Source organism: Mesoplodon bidens, assembly GCF_964165515.1.
Source record: "Mesoplodon bidens genome assembly, chromosome: X".
NCBI classification, from domain to species: Eukaryota; Metazoa; Chordata; class Mammalia; order Artiodactyla; family Ziphiidae; genus Mesoplodon; species Mesoplodon bidens.
In genome coordinates this window covers 135,621,763-135,640,790 of record NC_138163.1, presented here as the reverse complement: position 1 = coordinate 135,640,790, position 19,028 = coordinate 135,621,763, and the positions used below count along the sequence as shown (strand labels likewise).

At 40.0% G+C, this 19,028-nt stretch overlaps 1 protein-coding gene across 2 annotated transcripts in view; it reads left to right on the top strand.

Annotated features, from left to right (window-relative positions):
* The first annotated feature begins 536 nt into the window (after positions 1 to 536).
* The window catches only part of LOC308609194 (ATP-dependent RNA helicase DDX3Y-like), a 38,029-nt gene continuing 19,537 nt past the window's right edge, over positions 537 to 19,028 (top strand). Inside the window, exons 1-17 of one of the 2 annotated variants that reach the window (XM_081222765.1) lie at positions 537 to 615; positions 3,763 to 3,823; positions 4,972 to 5,019; positions 7,041 to 7,170; positions 8,134 to 8,292; positions 8,719 to 8,818; positions 9,190 to 9,325; positions 10,539 to 10,624; positions 10,876 to 10,974; positions 11,055 to 11,215; positions 11,483 to 11,627; positions 11,726 to 11,870; positions 12,099 to 12,280; positions 12,357 to 12,474; positions 12,695 to 12,848; positions 13,121 to 13,254; positions 13,698 to 16,138. In XM_081222765.1, coding sequence (XP_081078891.1) covers positions 574 to 615; positions 3,763 to 3,823; positions 4,972 to 5,019; positions 7,041 to 7,170; positions 8,134 to 8,292; positions 8,719 to 8,818; positions 9,190 to 9,325; positions 10,539 to 10,624; positions 10,876 to 10,974; positions 11,055 to 11,215; positions 11,483 to 11,627; positions 11,726 to 11,870; positions 12,099 to 12,280; positions 12,357 to 12,474; positions 12,695 to 12,848; positions 13,121 to 13,254; positions 13,698 to 13,777 — 1,980 coding nt within the window. In that variant the 5' untranslated portion in view covers positions 537 to 573 and the 3' untranslated portion in view covers positions 13,778 to 16,138. Of the gene's footprint in view, positions 616 to 3,762; positions 3,824 to 4,971; positions 5,020 to 7,040; positions 7,171 to 8,133; positions 8,293 to 8,718; positions 8,819 to 9,189; positions 9,326 to 10,538; positions 10,625 to 10,875; positions 10,975 to 11,054; positions 11,216 to 11,482; positions 11,628 to 11,725; positions 11,871 to 12,098; positions 12,281 to 12,356; positions 12,475 to 12,694; positions 12,849 to 13,120; positions 13,255 to 13,697; positions 16,139 to 19,028 lie in introns of those variants that run through there. The other variant, XM_081222766.1, reaches the window with a different exon arrangement.

Genomic DNA, 19,028 nt, shown 5'->3' with positions numbered 1-19,028 from the left:
TCGGTCGACACCTGGGATCAAGTGACCCTCAACCTTCTTAGATTCAGGGATATCTGACTAGTTTCGACTTTGGGGAAGCTTCCGAAAGGCGGGAGAGGGCTAGTTGGAACGGAGACGTTTTACCCAAGTTCAGATTCCTCAAACTGTAAGAGAAGGGAAAAGCAGAGCGCTAGAGAAAGGAGCAGGGAAAAAAAGCTAGGAGGAGGGTGAGAAAGATTGGGGTGTAGTGGCGTAATGTTTAAGCCCCGCCCCCCAACTGGCTGAAAGAGGTACTCCGCGAGTTTTCCCTAGTTCCCAAAGCTTCCAAGACTTTGGGCGAGGGCGGGGGAAATAAAGCTCTCGCGAATTTTGAGAGCGTTGGGGGAACGGGACTGATTAGAAGATCTCGCGAGGTTATGAGTAAGCGAACGCAGGCTGCCCGGAGAGAAGTAAATGTAGCGATAAAGAGGTTGGTGGTGGTGGTGGGGACGGAAGAAGACGCACCGGTTACGTACTGACGTAAAGCGGTCGAGTTGGGTCTCTTTCGGCCTAGACCTGCAGTAGGAGACCGGGAGTTCCTGCTTCTCTTCAGGCATGAGTCATGTGCCGGGAAATGAGCTCAGGCTAGACCAGCAGGTGAGCCGAAATGTTTCTATACTTGGAGCTCTTCCCTGGCTTAACGTGGCCTATGGCGCAGTGCTAATTAGCCCCCTTCATCTTACTCCTCCTGGGTTCCTTTGGCCGTGGTTGGACTATGGGCAAACGGGGAAGAACACTGAATTAAAACATGTGGAGGCGGCATGGAGAAAAAAGCGAGTTGGTAGCACTCTGGTTTGGTCTAGCTATTGAACCTCGGCCGCGCATAATGGCGGCTTTTGTACGTGCTTGCGGTTGTAGCAGAGGCGCGCATGTGCTAGTACCGACTGGTTAGTGACAGAGGGAGGTGAGCGAAATTGGACTATTTTTTTTGTGTGCCAAGGGCGTTCGGCTCTCAATGGACGGCACTGATTTCAGGCCCAAAGGTGTCGTTGGTGTATAGGTGACGGGTGGATTGCGGACACTGGGTGGGGGCGGGGGGGGAACATGGCCTACTCTAGGGGTAATGGCGGCGGCCTCCTTTGTTTGGTTCGCACGACTGTGCGGCGCTGGGGTCTCCACTCACAGAAGGCCCAAGCTCCGTAATTTGTGCCTGCGGGACCCTGGCGGACGATTTCACTACACACACAAAAACCAAACACGGCTGTTTTGTTGCTGTTTTCGCCGCGGTTTTTTGCTTGTGTACTGTCGATGTGAGTGCTCTGTATGACGAGGCCGTGTTCCCTGAGTGGAAAGTTTTGTGACACAGAGGAGCTAGCAAGGGGTAGTGGGAAGGAGGTGAAGAATGGCCGCCGCTTGTTTCCGTTGACTGCTGTCTGGATGTAATGGAAACTGGACGCCGACGGGGAGGCTCCTGGGACGTTAGGGATCTGGATTTGCTGTATTCCATTTACTTAATTCAAAAAGAGTCACTGAGTGGCCGTTAACCCGAGGGTGGTACGCTCTTCCGTCGTGAGGCGTACTGTGTGTTGTACGTCTTCTCAGGTTATGCGTTTGACTTTGAAAAAAGGGGGGGAAAACTAGAAAGGGGGATTCGCAGGAAAGATTAACTTTATGTTACTGCTCTCTCTTCCTTACTTTAAAAACATTCAAATATGGCAAGGCCATGGGCCTCTTCTTTAAATACAGTGCTTTCCTTTGAGGTATTGGGAATTTGGAAGAGAATACGGGATCTAAGAAGGGTGAAGCTGTTCTTAGAGGCTTGTTTTCCATTTCCGGGAAATCTCCATTTCTTTCTTTTTTCTTTTTCTTTCTTTCTTTCTTTTTTTTTTTTTTTTTTTTTTTTTTTTTTTTTGCGGTACGCGGGCCTCTCACCGCTGCGGCCTCTCCCGTCGCGGAGCACAGGCTCCGGACGCGCAGGCTCAGCGGCCATGGCTCACGGGCCCAGCCGCTCCGCGGCACGTGGGATCTTCTCAGACCGGGGCACGAACCCGTGTCCCCTGCATCGGCAGGCGGACTCTGAACCACTGCGCCACCAGGGAAGGCCCATTTCATTTTTGCGGTGTTAGGTCCTGGGAAACTCTTGTCAGTCGCTTCGACTCTACGTGAACACCTTATCTCAGCTTCTGTTTTCCACGTTTAATAGTGAGAATTGATTTCGGGCAAAAACCTTTAATATTTTACGAACTCGTAAATTGTCGTTAAAGCCTAATGGCAGTACTTTATCCCAAATTTTATTTTTGTTATAAGTAGTATAATTTGAGGGATTTCACAGCATTCTTCTTTGAGGGTATTTTTCTCCTAAAGATACGGTTATCAACGCCTGCAGTATTCTGAGCTGAAACTTGATAGGTTAAAGAGAGCGTGAAAGTTGAAAATCTGATACCAAGATTACAGGCAGTCACATTTGTAGTATTTTCGACTAGTATTTGTAGTCACATATTGTAGTATTTTCTGTGTAGATGGGGTCCATTTAATTTTTCATAAACTATACCCTTTGGACCGTTAGAATTTAGTAGTAACCAAATTCGACGTGGAAAAGTAAGTAGTAACTTGATTGAAGACGCATGTAAATTTGGTAATACTAATTTTGAACTTTTAACGTAGTATTTATAAACATGGTTGTATAGCAAATTTCCTTTGCAAACAGGTGTCAGTACTGCTCCTTGATCTTTTGTACTTTGTTTAAGATTTATTTTGGCATATATAATTTTTCACTACTTCTAGTTATTTCTTGGTTAGTTGTTATGAAATGCAGTTAACTGAAATGACGTTTTTTCTACAGTATTGAAACCCATCAGTGTAAAGGGACAGGTAGGAATTGAGACTAAAGATACTTATTATCTTGTAAAAACATTGTCATTTGGGCCAACTGACCATCAATCTCTTTGAACTTATCTCTAAAATGGGAGATACAAATATTGTCTTCATGGTGTGGCAAGTATTAAATGATTCAGTGGTAAGTGACGCAGTGCTCACTAAATGATGGGTGGTGCTGTTGCTGCTTAGGAATTTCAGTTAAAGACAGTTACTGGGGCTTCCCTGGTGGCGCAGTGGTTGGGAGTCCGCCTGCCGATGCAGGGGACACGGGTTCGTGCCCCGGTCCGGGAGGAGGATCCCACATGCCGCGGAGCGGCTGGGCCCGTGAGCCATGGCCGCCGAGCCTGTGCGTCCGGAGCCTGTGCTCCGCAGCGGGAGAGGCCACAGCAGTGAGAGGCCCGCGTACCACAAAAAACAAAACAAAACCAAAAAAAAAAAAACAGTTACTGTAGTTCAATATATAAAATAAAAAAAATTGTAACTTACAGTCTTTAGGGAATAAAGAAATCAAAGAATTTTCAGGTTGCCGTACCATTTTTCAGGTATACTTTTCAGGCCTATAGTAATGCCACTGAGAAAACCAGTGGCTCTGAGAAAATGGTAACAAAATTTGTTTTGGTGACTGATGAGATTTTACTATGGAAGACTGTTAGAGGGACAGCTTGTTTTGAGTGAATGTATTTGAAATATCTATACTGGTGTACTACTTGGCACCCAAGTCCTACCTTTAGCATTTGCCATAATTTGTAGACTTGTATAGTGTTCTTAAAAACAAAGCAGACAGAGCAGCTGGCTAGTAAATGCTAGAGGGTGGGACTAGAATTTAGGACTTCTGATTTGTCTTTTGTAATGCTGTGTGTGCTTGATTTTTCCCTTAGTGTAGTTTTTCAGCATGTAAGAGCTATTAATATCTCTGGTTCTCCCTAGTTTTCTGGTCTAGACCTGAACTCCCCTGATAATCAGAGTGGAGGAGGAAGTACAGCAAGCAGTAAGTGAAATATTTGTTTATTTAGAATGTTTATTAGAGCTTAATGTTAATATTTCATTGTACTTACTAGGTTTAAATTTTAAAAATGTTCCATTACCCTATGAATTTATAAAGTATTTTGGCATGTTCGGATAAGATGACACTGGTTGTTTTTCAGTGGAAACATAATCATTCAGAAGAAAGTTAATGAAATAGTCACAGTTTTAGGAAGCCAATTATGCCCAGTATGAATCCTGGCCAAATATGGAGGTGGGGATATGTCAGTACCTCTTGGGAATTGGCCTGAACAGTGTTAAACCTAATAAAGGGAACCTGTACACTTGTGTGCTATAGGTATTGTTCATTCCCCCTGGAGAACCTGAGCCTGGTTCTGGAGAATAGATGGAACCTGGCTCTACTGATTTTTGGGTAGTAATTAGAATTTAAAATGTTAGCCATGTCATTAAATTTTTTTGAAAAGTTAAATCTTTGGAGGAGAGTGGGGTTTCTGGATTGTTTTTATTTACTTGTGACTTGTTGGAGGTTAATGTCACAGGTGGATAGGGACAGGAAGTTGGTGTTCTGTTATGTGGCAGCAGATTTCACCTTGGACCCAGATTTCCAAGTAGTTGGTGCACGCTGAAAAGCCTCTTCAAGTCTGGTTAATTTATATCAAATCTTATTTGCCGTTGTATGAATATCAAAAGGACTTAATTCCACCAGTAAACAGTTTCGAATAGTTAATCTTAGTTAAGTTAGCAATTTGGATTTTCTATCAGTTCGTTTTCAGAATCATTTTCCCTTTACAGCTGTCAAGTGTTTATTGTTTAGTCTTCATATTAGTGAAATGGAAACAGAGCCTCTTGTTGGTTAGTTGAAATTGGTCAGTCGATTTGGTACATATCCTTTTCCTCTTAGTATCCTGTTTTATTATATATAGTAATGGTTATATTTGTTAGTTAAAGGTTATAATTCATGTAATAATTTCCTGAAAGAGCAGACCTTTTTAAAAATTTTGAGTAACCACTAGTAGCTACTGAAACGTATTTGGTTTTAGGATTAGGTTTTTGAAGTTTGTTTTCTAGGACTAGTTTTTTAATAGACATTTTTGCAAAAAGCTGTGTCTTAAAGAATATGATAAGCTTTTAATTTTATATTTTCTCTTACAGAAGGGCGCTATATACCTCCTCACTTAAGGAACAGGGAAGCATCTAAAGGTAAATGCTTATGGCAACTTAGTATTCAACTTTTTCTTGTTTTGAAAGTTAGTCAAAGAAGGAGAAATGAGATAACTTTGGGAAGTGTATACACATGCCCCCCGCCGACCCAGCGCTGCTTTCTGTTTTTAAGAACTAGCGCTTCCTAACTTTGAAAGAGTTCATCTAGTATTGCATAATGTTTCATTTTTATTTCTTTTAACTAGCTTTGAGCCCAAACTGTTAGTTTTACAAGTGCTTTTCATCTCTTTGTAAACGTTGATAGCCTGATTTCAGTCTGAAACAGGTGTGTTTGTATATCTGGGGATGCCTTATTATGTAAAACAGACCACAAAACAAGTCCTACTTTCTGCTCTTAAAACGTTGCCTCAGTGAAAATGGGGTTATTGCAGAATAGTTGGGAATTGCGGTGTTGCATCTTTGTGCACACTCAGTAGGTTGGAGAAGTCTGGTCTCACCTTTTTGCTGAACTTCTTCATTTGAAAGGTTTTGTCTGAAATGTTATTAAAACACCTGGTGTCTTTCAGTATTAAGTTTTTAGTGTAGAGTGATTAAGTTATTAGGAACATACTGTTGTGATGATGATTTGAGTGCTGTATATTAACCAACACGGGTCTCCTGAAATTTTCAAGAGAAGGAAAGGTCAGGAAAACTATTTGAAGCCAAAAGGTGGTGGATAAAGAAGGGTTGGGGTGCAGTGGTGGGAATGGTGGAAATAAACTAGCTTGTGGTTGGATATGGTGCCTCCATATGTAGTCTGTTGTTTCTAGCTGCAGACTTTTAAGTCTGTATATGTCTACCGGAACATCGGTTGGGTAATAAGAGGATTCCTTTTTCAGTGTAACTGCAGTTTCTTTCATCATGGGAATTCCTCAGAATATTTGGCTGGAATTGCATCTAAGTTGTAATTGCTTCAAAGGGGGAGTACTACCAGCATCTTAGGAAGTTAAATGGAAGATCCTTAAAAATCTTAACAGTCTTTTTTCCGCTTAGCAAAGACCATTCGTCAATTGGCTGGCTCATGATGGAGCTATAAAGCAGAGGGAAAGTAACTTCATTAACTTGTAAACTTCAGCATATTTAATGAAACGTATGAATCTAGTTAAATTCTCAACTTAATCATTTGTTGAGTGAGTTAACTTTTTGTCACCTTCACCTTCCTTTTATTTATCTGTGATGTGCCTGGAGACATGTCCAGAAAGAAAACAGGCAAGAATGGGAGTTTTATTTTTTCCTTGGTGTACTTGGTTCTCACTAAACTTATACTTGGGAAAATATTGTTGGACTCTTACGATTTGATAATAGTATACATAAATGCAGAGCACAGTGAAAGTTACATGAACTGTTACTTTGGTGGTTAACGCTGAAACAGAATAACGTTTTATTTAGTTGGGAATTCTGAAATTTATATATGCCATATAGTATATATTTTAAATTGACCTACTTTTGTATTCAGGGTTTGAGATTAATATTTAGGGATGGGACATAACTAAAAAGCTAACTTAGAGCTGATCTAACTACTGCCATTGAGGTTAAAAATTGGGGGAGGGGTGGATTTGGCATTCCTTTGAGAGCAGTCATATCTTTAAAAATGAGGGCTTGTCACACCGTCTTGTTAAAATAATCACTTTAGAGTAAGCTTCTATTTTATTGGTTTTGGTAGATATCAAACATTGACACTTAAAAAGAAAATCTTAAATTTTTAGTATGATAATGGTATGTAATGTATCAGTAGTACACTTGTGTTTCATGTAAACTATTACCCTCTTAGGGGTGGTATTCAGTACATTGTTCTTATTCCGTGAGGTTACTTTGCTTAATATAATAATTTCTAATGGAAAAGAGAATTAAAGATAGGAAAACTCTGTTTGTTAATCAAAATAATTATCTCAATCTTGGTTCTCTTTTCCAGTGTTTTGATAATAATTCCAATTAGCCTTGGCCCCACAAGGATAAGATAAAGGAAGGCTTTGTCTTTGAAAAGACTGGAATCTTGTACTAATTTTTACTTTTTTTGGAAGGATTTTATGATAAGGACAGTTCAGGGTGGAGTCGTAGTAGAGACAAGGATGCCTACAGCAGTTTCGGGTCTAGAGATTCTAGAGGAAAGTCCAGTTACTTCAGTGATCGAGGAAGTGGATCAAGGGGAAGGTAAGTTATTCTCAGCTTGTGAGTGTGTATACAGTAGCATTTGAGGAATCAGTTCTTAGTTTGATGTGTTCTCATTCTTTGTACTTTCCTTGACATTTAATCACTTTTTTTCATTTAACAGACCATCCTATTATAGATAAGATTTTCTTAGTTCCCTGACTAGGGATCGAACCCACGCCCCCTGCAGTGGAAGTGCAGTCTTAACCACTGCTGGACTGCAAGGGAAGTCCCGCTATAGATTAGATTTTAAACAAAAGTTTACTACATTTAATCTGTTAAACAGGAATTACAGGCATTAAGAGTATGCTTACTTGGTGTAGTGAATGTTAATTTTATTTTTTTAATGGCTTCTCTATAGTAGTTTAATCATAGTCATTGCACAAGTGTGATATATTGATCTTAAGAACTTAATATCCAGTTAGTCCTATACTGTTTTATATAAATAGGACTAAAACTCTTAAAAACCTTAGTCTTGGGCTTCCCTGGTGACGCACTGGTTGAGAGTCCGCCTGCTGATGCAGGAGACGCGGGTTCGTGCCCTGGTCTGGGAAGATCCCACATGCCGCGGAGCGGCTGGGCCCGTGAGCCATGGCCACTGAGCCTGCGCGTCCGGAGCCTGTGCTCCGCAACAGGAGAGGCCACAACAGTGAGAGGCCCGCATACCACCAAAAAAAACACCAAAAAACCTTAGTCTTGTCACGTGTATATAGCCAGATATAACTTAGTTGACATTAATATGTTATTCCGTTGCTTTTTAATTAAAGATGTATAAATTATACATAACCGCAGGTTAATTAGAGAGTGTTATTTCACAAATGAGTTACCCAATATTGAATTGTTGACATCTTTGAAAGTTACTTGTGACCAATAGTTCAATTACTAATGTACAAGTATGTTTCTGGAGAGATGATAATATGATATTGGCCAAATGACATATTCTGATCAGTTGCTTGTGCTGTTTAGGTTTGATGATCGTGGACGGAATGACTATGATGGTACTGGCAGTCGTGGTGACAGAACAGGGTTTGGCAAATTTGAACGTAGTGGACACAGTCGTTGGTGTCAGAAGTCAGATGAAGACGATTGGTCAAAACCACTTCCACCAAGTGAACGCTTGGAGCAGTAAGTTTTTTTGTTTTGTTTTGTTTTTTTATTTTATTTTATTAATTTATTTTTGGCTGCATTGGGTCTCCGTTGCTGCGTGCGGGCTTTCTCTAGTTGTGGCGAGCGGGGGCTGCTCTTTGTTGCGCTGCCTGGGCTTCTTATTGCGGTGGCTTGTCGCAGAGCACGGGCTCTAGGTGTGCGGGCTTTAGTAGTTGCAGCTCACGGGTCCTAGAGTGCAGGCTCAGTAGTTGTGGTGCATGGGCTTAGTTGCTCTGCGGCATGTGGGATCTTCCCAGACCAGGGCTCGAACCTGAGTCCTCTGCATTGTCAGGCAGATTCTTAACCACTGCGCCACCAGGGAAGTCCCTGGAGCAGTAAGTTTTTGATATGTTGATATGAAAATTACCACATAGTATGATACATGTAGTAATGATTTGGTTTCAGGGAACTCTTTTCTGGAGGAAACACTGGGATTAACTTTGAGAAATATGATGATATACCAGTAGAGGCTACTGGCAATAACTGTCCTCCACATATTGAAAGTGTAAGTTGTTTTGTTTCACTTTTTAACTGTTCTTTAAAACTACTGCTAAAAATTTCATTGGGTTATGAAAAAGGACAGACTGAGATTAATGTCACCATTTTGAGTAATCCTAAAACAGAAAATGTGTCAAATATAAAAAAGAAAAATCAGAACTACTTTGTCGTAGATTAGATCCCTCAGGAGTCCACTTTATTAAAAATACTTTGATACTTTAACGTAAAATCCAAAGCAACTATACATTTAACCACAAATAGACATTTGGCTGGTTACTTACGTTCTCATGTTAACATAAAACACATAAACTGCAGCAGAACATAAGGCATTTCTAGTTTTATATGTATTTGATTAACCTGGTTAAATTTCATTGACAGTTCAGTGATGTTGAGATGGGAGAAATTATCATGGGTAACATCGAGCTTACTCGTTACACTCGTCCTACTCCAGTGCAAAAACATGCCATTCCTATTATTAAAGGAAAAAGAGACTTGATGGCTTGTGCCCAAACAGGTAAGCTCATTAATGAAGAATAACTTGACTCGCTCTAAAAACAGTACATTATGTAGGGAGGCCTGAGTTCCATATTTAGCCTGATTTAGAGTCAGGTAAAGATTAGCTGGGGATGTCTCTTAATTCTTTGGATTCTTTGGGTGAAACTTGTATTTTCATCAGGGCATCTTGGGGAATTCTACAGCAGATTATCAGCCAGTTAATATTGCTAGCATTCTCTCCACTGAGTTCATAATTTTCCCCTCCTGTGAACGCACTGCAGGGAAAGTTAGCAGTAATAGGAAATCCACAATCAGCGAAGAGCCAAGAGTCTATGATTCATAAAAATGTGGACAGAGAAAGGAAGAGGTGCCTCCTGTCCCCTAGTACTTCATGAATTAGGAAATAAGAGGGCTGAGATAGTGTTTACTCCTCTATCAGAATTTGGCATAGGTAAAAGATGGCAAATCTTAAACTTACGTATTGAATTTCTTTTTATATAGTGGTATGTATATATAAATATATAAACTGCAATCTTTTTTTTTTTTTTTTTTTTTGTGGTACGCTGGCCTCTCACTGCTGGGGCCTCTCCCGTTGCGGAGTACAGGCTCTGGACGCGCAGGCTCAGCGGCCATGGCTCATGGGCCCAGCCGCTCTGCGGCATGTGGGATCTTCCCGGACCGGGGCACGAACCCATGTCCCCTGCATCGGCAGGCGGACTCTCAACCACTGTGCCACCAGGGAAGCCCCATTTGTTATTTTTAATATTTTCTTTTTTAAGAAATAAACTATGTCTTTTATATCTGTGACCTTTGGGCCAACGCTATTACCTGTTTTTTAAAATAAAGTTCTAGTACAGTAATTAGTACCCATGGCTTTTATTTTGCAAAGTAACAGAATGACCTGCAAAGTCCTCTGTTATTAGACTCTTCAGAAAGTTTGCTGACATTCTGACAGTTACAGAATAACACAAGGAGGTATTGAAATGGAAGTTGATGCCATTTTAGAAGAAAAATTCTTGTGTTGTACAGATTAAATTGCAGAAGAGTGTATGTTGATTGCATTGTTATAGATGGAGAACAGAAATCATTTGGCATTCTTTGCTTAGCTGTATAAATATGCTATATATTTCAGAAAATTAGGCGTAAAATAATTCTTTTTTTTTATTCACTAAAAGGGTATTTAGAATACTTTAATTACTATTCAAACGTAATAAGGCAGTATTTTCTAACAGGGTCTGGAAAAACTGCAGCATTTCTTTTGCCCATCTTGAGTCAAATTTATACAGATGGTCCAGGTGAAGCTTTGAAGGCTGTGAAGGTAAAGATTCCGTTCCTTTATAAAATAAGTAGTTTTTGCTTAGAAAAATTTTTGTAGATATCTGTTGGCACCATTCTTTTAAATGAAGCCAAATGTACTTTATTTCCTTTTCAGTCTATTTACTCAAGGGAAACACCTATTTGGATGTAATCCTTAAATTACAGAGGGGATTTTGCTGTCATGAACTTCAGAAATGAATAAAAAAGTTTTGAGTCTTTGAGCTTAACGTATAAATTGTCCTTACTCCTTAGGAAAATGGAAGGTATGGACGCCGTAAACAATATCCAGTCTCCTTGGTTTTAGCCCCAACAAGAGAATTGGCTGTACAGATCTATGAGGAAGCCAGAAAAGTAAATATGCATTTTTACTGATTATTGTCTTTTTCATTGATTCTAGTGATGTTTTTATAACAATAAATTATTGCTTGTAGTTTTCATACCGGTCTCGAGTTCGTCCTTGTGTGGTATATGGTGGTGCTGATATTGGTCAGCAGATTCGAGACTTAGAACGTGGATGTCACTTGTTAGTTGCCACTCCAGGACGCCTGGTGGATATGATGGAAAGAGGAAAGATTGGGTTAGATTTCTGCAAGTAAGTGAATTTTTATGTACGGTTTGTAACTAATGTTTATACTAGTGAACATCAGTTTTGTAGTGTTTTATTAGCATTAGAGTTAACCTGTATGATTCATTGGAACAGAATCAACAGCTAATTTGGTTATGTGTTCTGTCTGTGTTTCACATGTATTAAATTATGAAGCTAGAATATTAAAATGAATATACTAGCATAATTAATTATATACACAACTGTAGTCAACAGTTTCTCATCAAATTCTTAACTGAGTCTTTTTCATAACAGATACTTAGTGTTGGACGAAGCTGATAGGATGCTGGATATGGGGTTCGAACCTCAAATACGTCGTATAGTTGAAGAAGATACTATGCCACCAAAGGGTGTCCGCCACACCATGATGTTTAGTGCTACTTTTCCTAAGGAAATTCAGGTAGTTCTTTTTTTAGAACATTTGTGTTTGTAAGTGATAAATTAACAGACAATGTTCAACAATTAAAGTAGAAAATAACACCTTCTTCCCTCTTCCAGATGCTTGCTCGTGATTTCTTGGATGAATATATATTTCTGGCCGTAGGTAGAGTTGGCTCTACCTCTGAGAACATCACACAAAAAGTAGTTTGGGTAGAAGAGTCAGAAAAACGGTCATTTCTACTTGACCTCTTAAATGCAACAGGTAAAATTATGAATAATAATATTGTTAGGTATAAAGAGACTCTGTTTGTATTTCTTGAGCCTGTACCCCACCCTTCCTTTGCCCACTTTTCTAACCATTAAAAACCAAGCTTATTTTTAATTATCTCCAAGTGCATCCTTACTGAGTGCAGAGAGAACTAACAAACCAGTTAATATTTGTGATGCAAAGTTGCTATTAGTAAAGAAAACCTTTTATATAATTTTTCAGGGGAGAATTCACTGACTTTAGTTTTTGTGGAGACCAAAAAGGGTGCTGATTCTCTGGAGGATTTCTTATACCGTGAAGGGTATGCTTGTACCAGTATCCATGGAGACCGATCACAGAGAGATAGAGAGGAAGCCCTTCACCAGTTCCGCTCAGGAAAAAGCCCGATTCTAGTGGCTACTGCTGTGTGTATACTTTAATTTTTTTTTCAGTTAAACATGTTTGAGTATTGCTGTGTTTTAACAAAAATTATTTTTTTAGGTGGCAGCAAGAGGACTAGACATTTCAAATGTGAAACATGTTATCAATTTTGATTTGCCAAGTGATATTGAGGAGTATGTACATCGGATTGGCCGTACAGGACGTGTAGGAAACCTTGGTAAAGTCTTCAGTTGCTTCATGGTTTAACACAAATTTAAATATTAGAACATTACTTTCAAGGGGAAGCTGACATCAGATGTTAGACATTTAGAAGTTTTTGATTTAGTTTCTAATTTGATTATATTGCAAATTACAATGTTATATTTTTGTGTTGTAATTAATGTTTGATATGACTATGGAAACCTAGACTTATTGTACTTTTTTTTGGACTCTTGTAGGTCTGGCCACCTCATTCTTCAATGAAAGAAATATAAATATCACAAAGGATTTGTTGGATCTTCTTGCTGAAGCTAAACAAGAAGTGCCATCTTGGTTAGAAAATATGGCTTATGAACACCACTATAAGGGTAGCAGTCGTGGGCGTTCTAAGAGGTACACATTGTTTTGAACTTTCATTATTAATATTATTTGTTTGGGGTAGGAAGTTATGTCCAAGGTTAAATAACTAAAACACTACCACTACTTACATACTTTGGGCAAGGGATATTTTTAGAGAGGGTGACATGGAGTAGTTAGATGTCAGAACGCTATCAAGGAAATTGAGTTCAAACTGAGGATTGGGAAGTTGAGGCATGGAAATTGTCATTTTAATTCAATTTTGTATTTATAAAACCACCATCTTATCTTTTTCCTTATAATAACAGATTCAGTGGAGGATTTGGTGCCCGAGACTATCGACAAAGTAGCGGTTCTGGCAGTTCTAGCTTTAGTAGTAGTCACGCAAGCAGCAGCTGCAGTGGTGGACGTGGTCGTGGCAGCAGCAGAGGATTTGGTGGAGGTAATGTTAATTTTTTTCCCCTTTTATTTTTTGGCAAGGGCTTTCTTCCCCCGCCTTGTTTTTCTAAGTGTAATTTATTGGAGAAATTTTATTTCAGAGAATACAAAAACCAGGGCTTCCCTGGTGGCACAGTGGTTGAGAGTCCGCCTGCCAATGCAGGGGACACGGGTTCGTGCCCCGGTCCGGGAGGATCCCACATGCCGCGGAGGGGCTGGGCCCGTGAGCCATGGCCGCTGAGCCTGCGCGTCTGGAGCCTGTGCTCTGCAACAGAAGAGGCCCCAGCAGTGAGAGGCCTGTGTGTCGCAAAAAAAAAAAAGGAATACAAACACCAACACTAAGAGTTAATCCTTTTTTATTAGGCTTATATTAAAGTAGTTGAGAAGCAAGAGAAAAGATACTTTAAAAGGCTGACCTAATTTGTCTGTTTTAACATTTCTTGATAGGTGGCTATGGAGGCTTCTACAGTAATGATGGATATGGAGGAAATTGCAGTTCTCAGGGTGTTGACTGGTGGGGCCACTGAGTCTGCTTCACAGCAAAGTCACCCTTTTGAAAAAGCTGATATGGAAACCACATGTAACTTAGCCAGACTATACCGTGTACCTTCAAGAACTAGCAGTACTTTACCAACTGTGATTCTCCTGAAAATTCAAGGGAGCTCAAAGCCAAAGGAAGAAAGGAAAGGAACAGTCAACAATCCTATTAAGTTGGTTTGAAAACTTAATTGCTGTAGTTTGAATTAACTCCCCTCCTGCTTATTTCCATCCCAAACTGCATTTATAATTTTGTGACTGAGGATCATTTATTTGTTAATGTACTGTGACTTTAACTTTAGGCAACTTATTATTTTGATGTCCTGTTGCCTCAGTAATGCTCGAGTTTTCAATTGTTTTGACAAAGTAGATCAACTGAACTTGGGCTAAAATCAAACCTTGGCGCACAGATGTGATACAACTTAACAGGAATCATCAATTCATCTGTAGATATTATAGAGAAAAAATTTTGGATGGTATCCTGCATTAGGACTTTTTGATAACTTGCAGAGTGGAGAGGGAAACATCTTACAGCAGAATTAGTTTCTAATGTGGCAGACTGTACTAAGTTGAAGTTCTGACTTGCTCACTCTGTCCTGGATAGGCACTTCTAATCTTTAAATAAGCCGTTCCAGTCATGAGGTGGCATCTATGAATACATCCATATGTTTTTCAAAGCACTCTTCGAAGTTAATGCAAGTAAATACAGCAGTTCCTCTATTAATGTTTAGGTTATTCTAAGCTAGGCATATGTGGGCATATTATAGGGAAAGTTTAAAAGTTCGGATAACAAAAGTGTTTAGGGGAAGTTTTATCTAATTAGATGTTTTTAATGCCTGCCATAAATAAAACTGAGATGGTAAAATGGCTGACCATGCCAGTGACCAGTCCTTTTAAGGACCTGCTTGGATTTTGGTCTTTAATGCATGCTAGTGTTGATGTTTTTTGGTCAAGAGAATATGAGCAGGAGGGATTGTGCAGCAGGCTTTTATTTTAATGCAGATTCTCTTTATTCTGTGTAAGCTGTGTTGAAATGTTAAAATGACTTACACTTGTAGAGTTTGTAAATCAGAATAACAACAAATGCTGAACTCCTTGAGATCACACAGGTTGGAAATAATGTACTTAACTGCACAAGGTGTTATTTTTATATAGTGCAGTTTTAATGTATTTTAGTTGCATAGGTTTCCATTGTATTTTTAGTCACTTTCTGCTAAATTTGGCCAAAGATGATTGTTCACCAACTAAAAATGCCTCTGCCACTTGGAATTCTATGCTGATTTTGTGGTTGGAATATAGTGATCTTTATAAGCTAATCTTTACAATGGCTTCAGAAGGCAAAAATTTCTTAAAGTGCAATAGATTCTCAAGCGTATTGTGCCTTGTTCTAAAACTTTATTGTAGGTGCACTTGACAGTATTGAGGTCATTTGTTAACGGTGCTATTTCAACTAGTATAGATTTAGACTCTTGTACATTTTGCCCATACATTTTTACAAAATACTTATTTTATTGCACGTTCAGAGAATTTTATATATATGTCTGTGTGCGTGTCCTTAAATTTCCAATCTTATTTTGTCTCTTGGAAATTGTTGAACGCAGCGTGGTAAGAACTAGATTCTAAAATTTTATTTGGGACCATGGAATGATAGTTGAGAAGAAAACTATTTGCGCACAACAGGTTTTAGATACTTTTTGCTGCTAGTTTGTGTAATATTTATTGAACATTTTGACAAATGTTTATTTTTGTAAGCCTAAAAGTGATTCTTTGGAAGTTTAAAGAAACTTGACCAAAAGTACAAAAACACTGGCACTTGAATGTTGAATGTCACCAAATGTGAAATAAAACATTTCAGGGTAGTGTGAGCTTTTAATGTTAAGTCCTATTAAACTTGAGTCATATTAAGCAGACCCAGCATTGGCAATGTAGGTAGCTGTAACTTTCTGACAAAATTTAAGGCAAAACTGGCAACTTGAAATTACAGCATGGCAAGGTTTTGATACCTTTGTCTTAAAATATTAACGAAACACTTCTAAACACTGATAAGAAATGTCCATGTTTTCAAAGGTTCTCAGAGTTTTATTTAGTACATACCTTGTTTGGTTTGGTTTTCAGTGTCTGGCAAAGTGCAGTTCTCAAACATGTGGTTATCTTTGTGTATTGCCATAATCAGTGACTTTTACATTCAGTTTTGTCAGCCAGCAATATTTTCAGTAAATAAGAACGGAATTAAATTTGCTATATGTAAACATCGAAGCTCAAGTCACTGTAAGTTTAGTAATTGCTTAAAGTATTAGTTTTAGATGCTAGCACTGCATGTTCTGTGTTTTTTCTGGTTTTGCTAAAATAAAGAGTTGAATACAATCTTTGTTGTCAGTTGTGGCTTAATGAGAGGTAGAGATGAATCTGTGCTCTCAACCTAAAGAGTTTGAAAGTGATATTTCTTGGTTATCTGCCAAACCCATTTGTGAAATACTTCTTCATGAAGCAAGTAGTATTCCTGTTTTAAGTATTTGAATAAATGAAGGTGGTGTAAGGTGAGGATATAGAGAAACAGGATTTTTATTATAAATCGCAGAAATTTAAAAGACCTATATAGCATGTATTGCACTGATCTATTTAAGAATCAAGAATTAATTGGAACAGGTAACAGACAAGGCAGAGGTTCCCAGTCTCCAACTTTGGTTCCTTTAGTTGGCTGGTAAATCATTATTACCACACACTGATGCTTGCAGCCACTACCAAGTAAGACATACTGTTAAAGAACCAAACCAGTTTAATATCTTAACATTACAATAGCTTTATGTAATAGGTGTGTGTGTGTGTGTGTGTGTGTGTGTGTGTGTGTTTAAGCTTTAGATCTAACTTCCCATGTATCCTTAATTCTAACACTGTAGACTGGCTTTTGTCTGTTACTAAACATCCTGTAAATGAGATCAGTTTAGGTTCTTGTACAGTTTTTTCCACTCAGCATTACATGTTTGAGATAAAATATTGTCTGAGCTGTCTTGGTCTAACTGCTATATTGAATTCTGTTGTGTGCTGAACACATGGGTTGTTTCCAGGTTGTGGTTATGTTAAATTATTCAAATTATTCATGATGTTTGTTAAAGAGACTAAAGAAGACTATTCAGGAGGGTCTATGTGGGGTCTTGCAGTGTGGAAGAAAGACTGGATTCAATTACTTTGAACGCATGGGCAAATGGGAATGTATATACCCAAGGAGCAAGGCGGGTGGGGTGGGGGGAATGTCAGTGGATAGAGGAAAGAAACAAGGGGAGGGGGGGTGTATTTTTCTTAACTGACTTAACAGGACTTGCTGAAGGTGGATTTAGGGTAATAATTAGATAACACCTGCCGGGTGTTGGGGAAATAAGAACGCTGTTGTCATCGAGAGTGACCAGATACTGAGGACTGGATTCAGCTAAACTGACTTAGGATTCTTGTTAAAATTGGACAATACAGAGGAACAATGGATGTCCAAAAGTTGAGGCCTAGTTGGAAAATGCTCAGAGGAGCACAAGTAGAGTTTGGTCCAGGATAGCATGTGTCAACTTTTATGAAAGACATGTTCATATCTCGTGGATACATTATAAACTAGAATTGGATTGCATGACCTCTATCTTTCCACAGTTTTCTAAAGCATTTATTCTTGTTTTACACTTCTTCCACAGTTGTATGAGGGATCTGGTTGCTCCATGCCCTCACCATATTTGGCTTAATGTTTAAATTTTAGATATGCAGGTGGGTGTGTATTGATAACTTCATTGTTTTTTGTTTTTTGTTTTTTTTTTTGCAGGAAACACTTTTAATCGGCCAAGGAATAGGGTTTTGTTTCTGTAAAAAATCAGATCCATATATTTCCAGTAAGTAATTTTCACCCCTACATATTTTCACATAGAGATGTTACTCTTTTTCTATTTACAGTGCTAGGTACAGAGTAAGTTTTTAACAAATAAATACTTATGGATTGATCAGTTGGTTGAAGATAACACAGGCTTGCCTGAGGCGTGGAAGCTACAGGGTGAGATAGGAGGAAAGAAATTAGAGACTGGCGAATGTGCATGAGAAAGCACTTTCCTCTCTGGTTAATAGCTTGCCCAGGCCGGGAAGTGCTTTTGAAAATTTCGGAAAGATCTCTCTCCAAGAACAAACCATTATTAATTTAATTCTTTAAAAACAGAAAATAAAATAGTAATCTTGGTTTCTAAAGCTTCCTCATTTTAAAGTCCATCCTACATACATGTTAGATCAGTGAGTTCCAGGTTTATGCAGGTTTCTACACGTTTAAAGCTTTTACATTTAGACTCATGCCTTTCAGATGCATTGATTCTGAAGCACCTCCACCCCTATTCCCACCTAGGCTCGTAAGAGACTGGCTGAGGTCATCCAAGTCCACCCACCGCTGAGAAGGGACTGATGAGGTTCATTTCACCAGGCGGTCCTGACCGCAGAGCAGGGCAGCCTGCCTGGCCTTGGCTGGCCCAGCCGTAGACACGCCCATGTTTTGAGTCAGTAACATTCCTTTTCCCACAGAACAGGCTGCAGGCCCCTGCCCTGCAGCCATCTGTCCACCTCTCAGACTGGGCTCCATTGTCCAAGCAGCAGAGAATCAGCACCTTTAATACGACCCGTGCCCTTGAGCACCCTGACCCCAGGGAGACGCCTTTACTGGAGAGACCAACAGACTCAGGCAGTTTCGGAGGGAAGGCCTGGAGGGAGAGGAGCCAGACAGACAGTCTGTCCATGGGTGAGGGACACACAGTCCTTAGCACCCTGGAGGGCAGTGCCTCCTACAAAAGCTGCGAACAGATGTTTCAGCTTCGCCTCTGATGACCCTGGGCCAATGAATGGCACCCCCATCTTCCAGGGCTCGTGGTCACATTGTTTCACTGGGTAAAGCCTCTGCAGGAGAGGAGGCAGCAAGGTGACCGAAGGAGGGGCAGCTGGGAGGGAGACCTCTGGGGTCCCCCAGCCCAGCAGGGCCGAGGCAGCCAGAGGGAGCAGCCTCCCTGCCCGGCCAGGAGTCGATAATGCAGGAGTCCGCTGCCTTCTTCCACTCCCTGACTTGCTGCCTGTTCTCTGGCAGAGACCTCAGTTTCGCTGCTGGCCACAGCTCCCTCCCGCCCAGGGCCCTCGGTACACGCACAGGAGGAATGTCAGGGCCACATCTTCCCAGGAGGGCGCGGAGGCTGCAGGTGGGCGAGTCCCCCTGAGGAGGGCAGGGAGCAGGTGGCCCCA